The sequence below is a fragment of the Thermomyces lanuginosus genome (assembly GCF_041956635.1).
Source record: "Thermomyces lanuginosus strain ATCC 200065 unplaced genomic scaffold VTN49scaffold_32, whole genome shotgun sequence".
NCBI lineage: Eukaryota > Fungi > Ascomycota > Eurotiomycetes > Eurotiales > Trichocomaceae > Thermomyces > Thermomyces lanuginosus.
Window position 1 is genome coordinate 1 of NW_027192366.1, and position 5,686 is coordinate 5,686.

General features: G+C 52.4%; 2 protein-coding genes across 2 annotated transcripts; one reads left to right on the forward strand and one right to left on the reverse strand.

Annotated features, from left to right (window-relative positions):
- Window positions 1-389: 389 nt before the first annotated feature.
- VTN49DRAFT_4752 (uncharacterized protein) lies at window positions 390-1,713 on the forward strand (the record flags this gene model as incomplete). The annotated part of the gene is made up of 2 exons (XM_069412733.1): window positions 390-1,551; window positions 1,598-1,713. 2 exons carry the CDS (start codon window positions 390-392, stop codon window positions 1,711-1,713), a joined length of 1,278 nt encoding a protein of 425 aa, XP_069266671.1.
- A 1,568-nt stretch (window positions 1,714-3,281) lies between these two features.
- On the reverse strand, window positions 3,282-4,938 carry VTN49DRAFT_4753 (uncharacterized protein; the record flags this gene model as incomplete). Its single annotated transcript, XM_069412734.1, has 4 exons — window positions 3,282-3,396; window positions 3,451-4,720; window positions 4,774-4,861; window positions 4,918-4,938. The coding sequence occupies 4 exons, from the start codon at window positions 4,936-4,938 to the stop codon at window positions 3,282-3,284; spliced, it is 1,494 nt and encodes a 497-aa protein (XP_069266672.1).
- Between the last annotated feature and the right edge of the window lie 748 nt (window positions 4,939-5,686).

Consider the following 5,686-nt stretch of genomic DNA (forward strand, 5'->3'; position numbering starts at 1 on the left):
GTTACTTATCTTCAGGAGGCTAGCCTTGATGATCTGGTCTTCGTAGATGCTCGTCAGAACGGAGAACAGAACACTTTGGACAGACAGCAAAGCAACTTTAAGCTTCGCTAACTCAGCCATGTCATATACACGATTGTACGGGTGCTCGTAGACTGACCTTCCACGTTTCAATGCAGACGAGGCCAGGACTCAAATTGGTCTCTTCCATAAACAAAGTTCTTTGTATTTTGTATGGACTTTCGGATCGGGGGTAAAAAAAAATGCACCGGCTACTTGAATGGCAGCAAGCAAGGATAGGAATCTCAGATTCCACCCCTTTTACCCTGATTTCGGGGACAAAGGGTCAATATGCCTCAATCCCTTAAGCGAGCACGGCCTCTGTTGATCGAATGTTCTTCTTAGACACACTTCGCTGGGCCGTTTGGTGGCCTTTTCGAGGCTCATTTTCTTTTTTTTGGTCCGCCCCAGGGCGCAGGTTGTCGCGGGCAGAGACGGCCAAGTTGAATGATCCAGATGATATTCCTCGCGGCAAAATTCACGATGAAGCGGCAAAATCCAATCATACAGATGCCTTCCCCCACAAAAATTATACTGAGGGGGCCGCCACGGCTGATCATCCAGGAGGTGCCTCCCCCAAAGGTCCAGAACCAGTGGACTCAGTTGTAAAGTACACGACGCAGCTACAGCCTCAATCCGACCTGGAACTTCTAGGTGTTGGGGCATCGGGACAAGTCTACAAAGTCGACGACCATGTCGTTCTCAAGGCAAGTCGAATCTTCGGACCGCCGCCGAACGACGCGCCATCCCAGGACAAATACTTGTACGCCTCGGATACCTTCTATCACTTCAACTTGATGCAGGACGAGCGCGCCGTGTCGCGACTTCTACAGCAGCGACCTCATCCAAATATTGTCCAATTCATTGATACGGACCATCCCGAGGGAATCTACTTGCGCCGATATCTGCCACTCTCCCAGGTCGAACCACTGCCTACGCAGTCTACCCGGATTCGGTGGTATAGGAACATTCTCAGCGCATTATTGCATCTTCACAGCCTCGGCATTACCCATTCCGACGTACGAGTTGACAATATTGTCTTTAATTATGATGCGACTACAAGTGATATCCATGTCTATCTTTGCGATTTCAGCACCTCCTGTCCGTTTGGCGAGCCAAATCCAGCTTTCCCTCACCCTTCTGACCCAGTTCCGGTAAACGGGCTGGCAGAGACCGTTTCAGAAGTCACAGATCTGTTTGCGATGGGATCACTCATTTACCGTGTGGAACACGGGGCCAAACCAAAACTATCTGTGGATGACCGCGGAAATCTGGTCCTTCCCGAGGTTAAAACGGGGAATGAGGGCCTAGATGCAGCGATCCGAAAAGCCTGGTTGGGGCAATACAGCTCCACGACAGACATGTCGAGGCATATCGAGTCTCTTCTCGATGATCGGAGTGGGAGCGCAGGCCGCTCCGTTCCTGACAAGATTTCAGAAGAGTCGCTAAGAGATCGAGTCAGGCAGTGGAGGGAGCAGCGGGAAAAACAATTCGGTACGTTGTCTCTGATGGATTAGCGTTCGCAAAACTGATCTGGTAGGCTGTGTCCTCTACGGAGTTCCGACGGAGGACCAGATACGGAAATTTGCGGAGGAGTATGGTTGGGACGTGAATGAAGGGCGCGTATTCGTTGATTTCAACCCGCTGTCACCGTAGCAGCCATGATGGACTCAGCACGGGAGAAACTTACACTTCTAGTTTTTGAATGAGTAGACGATCAATAGAAGTTTGATTTGACATTGAACTATGAAATAAATTTTCTGGTCATGCTCACACTATACTGCTAGAACTCTACATTCCCACGTCGCAACACCGACACCAGAATCAGGTTAATGATTGACTGTGCCATAACTGGCTTCCAAGGTCTTAAACTGGTCAGCAATGCGCCCACCCATAATCAGCCCGAATCAAATCACATACAGATTGCAGAGAGTCGAATGCAGTTGACAGTGTATACCTCGCCTAGAGGCCTTTAATGATTTTCGTTGAGAGCTCTCTGACACTGCGGGCAATTTTGCAAACGATTCCGCGAGCTCGCCATAAACACCACTAGCCAAGGCTTTTGATGGTTCTCGGAGCAAGGGTGCGGGTCATGGCGTTCGGACATGTGCCCGCACTTGTATCTAGTGGTTGTCACCCAGACCTGGCACATGGCTAAAATCGTGATGGTCGCTTTAGGGCAAACTTATGTATTCCGATCAAAGTTAGCAGAACACGTGAATGATGGCTCATAAAAACATTGCTACGATCGACTCCAGTTCTTTACTTACAAAATGGACATTAAAAATTCTTTCTTATGGCTTTGGATGGTGCTCCCAGTAAGAGGTGGGATTGGTGTTGAGATGTAGCCTGAAGTTGTACTAGGGATCCTGGTCAACTCTGCACTGGGCGGCGTCCTGGTAACACACACCTCGCAAAGAGTTTCGGGGTTGTTTCACAGACGAGGTAAAGAATCGGGATATATATACACTCTTCATAGGATCTGATTTCATAGACAGCCTTCGTCATTGTCCGACTCACCGCGCTTGTATTGCTCCATGTCCCCAAGACCGACGAACTAAGAGAATCTTGCATGAGCCGGTCCGCATGGGCCCTTGCCCATTCCGAAGCTCCGGCTGTCGAAGTCGAAATATTGATTGGATGCCATGACAAACTTACGAACCGGCGTGATCCCGTGCATCGGATGGCGTCTGCCGCCAGCCGAGGCTGTGTTCAACCAACTCGACGGAGCACTATTCGTTACTGCATACGGCCATGACGTCCTTCGTATTGCATGATTTGGAAGGAGTCCTTGTCTAACGAAGCTCGGGAGGTTGGACGGGATTGGCTAGAGGAATGTCGATCTGATGGTTTTGCTTAGACGTGCAATCCTGCACCACTCCTCTCCGCGCCGACGGACAAGGACTGGGCTGAAATTAATAATATCAGGTTGGCCATGTTCACCAATATTCGGTTGCCATTTCTCTTCATGGGTGCCCAATGACCGAGTGCTGCAAGCTTGGGTTGTGTTAATGTGCACGGAGTATAGAGGGCTGATCGCGAGCATGTAGGTATGCTGCGGGGAAAAGGATTAGGACGGTGAGTTGATGTTACTATCTTACGTGCTTGTGGACCAAATCAAGGACACGGAAAGGACTGCGACGGCGGACATGCGCGGTAAAGACAAATCCTTGCCTATCATTGCATAGTACTACCACTGCTAGTCCTAGCCAAACCAAGCACTCTCAGATTTTGAGATTGGCAATACCACCAATGGTGATGGCCTTGGTGACCAAGAATTCGTCAATACCCCAGCTGCTTCCCTCGCGACCGAAACCACTCTGCTTGACGCCGCCGAACCTGTTCAAGGGCAGTCAGAATCTGACAAGATCGGTCACTCAAAGGGAAACTTACGGAAGAGCAGGGTCACTGATGATGCCAGTGTTAATGCCCACCATGCCGACCTCCAGAGCCTCAGCAACGCGGTAGGCACGCTTGAGATCATTGGTGAAGAAGTATCCTGCAAGTCCAACTTCGGCCTTGTTGGCCAGACGCACTACGTCCTCCTCGGTGTCAAACGGGAACAGACCCGCTACAGGGCCAAATGTTTCCTCAGAGGCGATGCGCATGTCTCCTGTCATATTGATGAGAACGGTGGGGTTGTAGAAGTTGGGCCCGAGTTCCGACGCGCGCTGGCCGCCGATCAGCACCTTGGCGCCCTTGCTCGTGGCGTCCTGCACGTGCTGCTCGACCTTCTCAATGGCACGGCCGTGAATGACAGGGCCATGGGTGACTCCCGGCGTGAAGCCCGGACCCAGCTTGAACGTCTTCACCTTCTCAGTGAACTTGGCTGCAAAGGCCTCATAGATGCCTCGCTGCACGTAGATCCGGTTCGCGCATACGCATGTCTGGCCAGAGCTGCGGAACTTGGACGCAATCGCAGCCGCAACCGCACCATCCAGGTCAGGCGTGTCGTCGAAGACGATAAACGGCGCGTTTCCACCAAGCTCGAACGAGACCTTCTTCAGGGTCGACGAGGATTGCTTCATCAGCAGCTTGCCGACGCCTGTGGATCCCGTAAACGACACTTTACGGATCGTCGGGTGTGTCGTCAGGATCTCGCCGACCTGGACCGTGTTCTTGTTCGCAGTCACAATGTTGACGACTCCCTTGGGAATGCCGGCACGGCGAGCAAGCTCAGCGATAGCGTTTGCCGTGAAAGGAGTCTCACCTGGGGACTTGCAGACCACTGTGCACCCCGCCGCCAGCGCCGGGGCGATCTTGCGCGTGATCATGGCCGCGGGGAAGTTCCACGGCGTGATAAGTCCGCACACCCCAACAGGCTCGCGGATGGTATAGATACGGTTGCCGGGAACGGACGCCGGGATCGTGTCACCGTACACGCGGGGCGCCTCCTCGCTGAACCATTCGAAAAAGCTTGCGGCATAGTTAACCTCGCCTTTGGCGTCGGGAAGCGGCTTGCCGTTCTCCCAAGTGATCAGCGTCGCGAGGTCATCAAGGTTGTCCAGCATGAGCTGGTACCACCGGCGCAGCATCCGTGCACGCTCGCGGGCAAGTGTGGCCCGGAACGACGGGAACGCCGCGGCGGCGGCTTCGATAGCCTTTTCTGTGTCGGCGGCCGAGAACTCGGGACATGTTCCGATGAGCTTGCCGTCGGAGGGGTCTACGAATCGGCAGGTTAGGGTTGAATCGTGATCATAGAATGATTTTGCTTACCATGAACCTCGAATTTCTCTCCGGACGCAGCGTCAACGAACTCGCCGTTGACAAACGCTTTTTCAATGAAAAGCGACTTGTCTTTGAGCTAGTTGGAGCTTATTAGTACTCATCATGTGGACAAGACACATGTGCAGTACTAACCGGAGGAACTGTGTGACCCATCTTGTTGCTGTACAATCGCACCAGTCCTGGAGCAGGAGAGACGATATACGGAGACCTCAAGCACGATCGCGACAATTGGCGGGATAATGAGCTGACGAGTCGATGCATCATGATGGAATAGAAAACGCGGGGTCGTCACGATCTTAAAGCCCAACCATTCGACGAGTGGGATGTACTAGGGCGAGGGTTCGCGGGGTTCTGACTGGCTGAACGGCCTGTGACGACAATAAACCGGACCAGTGGGATGGCGATCCCGATGCAAGCCTTCCAGACGAAGCTTTTGAATAAGCAGCAGCTTCCTTTGAAAAATCCAACGCGATTCTGCCGTTCTGCAGGACGAATTGCTGCTATGCAGTGCCAAGTGCAGGGATTATGGGGTAATGATGTAGTTTGTCTTGTCGATAGGTCTCCTCCGCGGCGTTCGTCCTGTTCGCGCGTTCTGATGCCTTTTCCCGGGTTTCCTGTCTGTTCCTCGGCTCTGACGGTTTCTGATTTCAAATCAGAGCAGTTCCGCTATCTCGTCCGAGTCGTACCTCCCAGTTTATTAATGTGCTCGACGGCTTAGGGCTTCCCTTTGCTCGCTTGAAGCGGTGGTTCGGAACGATGTCCGATTAGCCTAAGCTTCGGCGCCTTCGACCAATCAAAGTCTGCCGGCAAGTGCACCAATGATAAGCACCAATGCGTAGCCTGTAGATGCCTCTTTAGGATCGGTATCTTCAACTAGTCCACAAGCGTTCTAGTGTAGTAA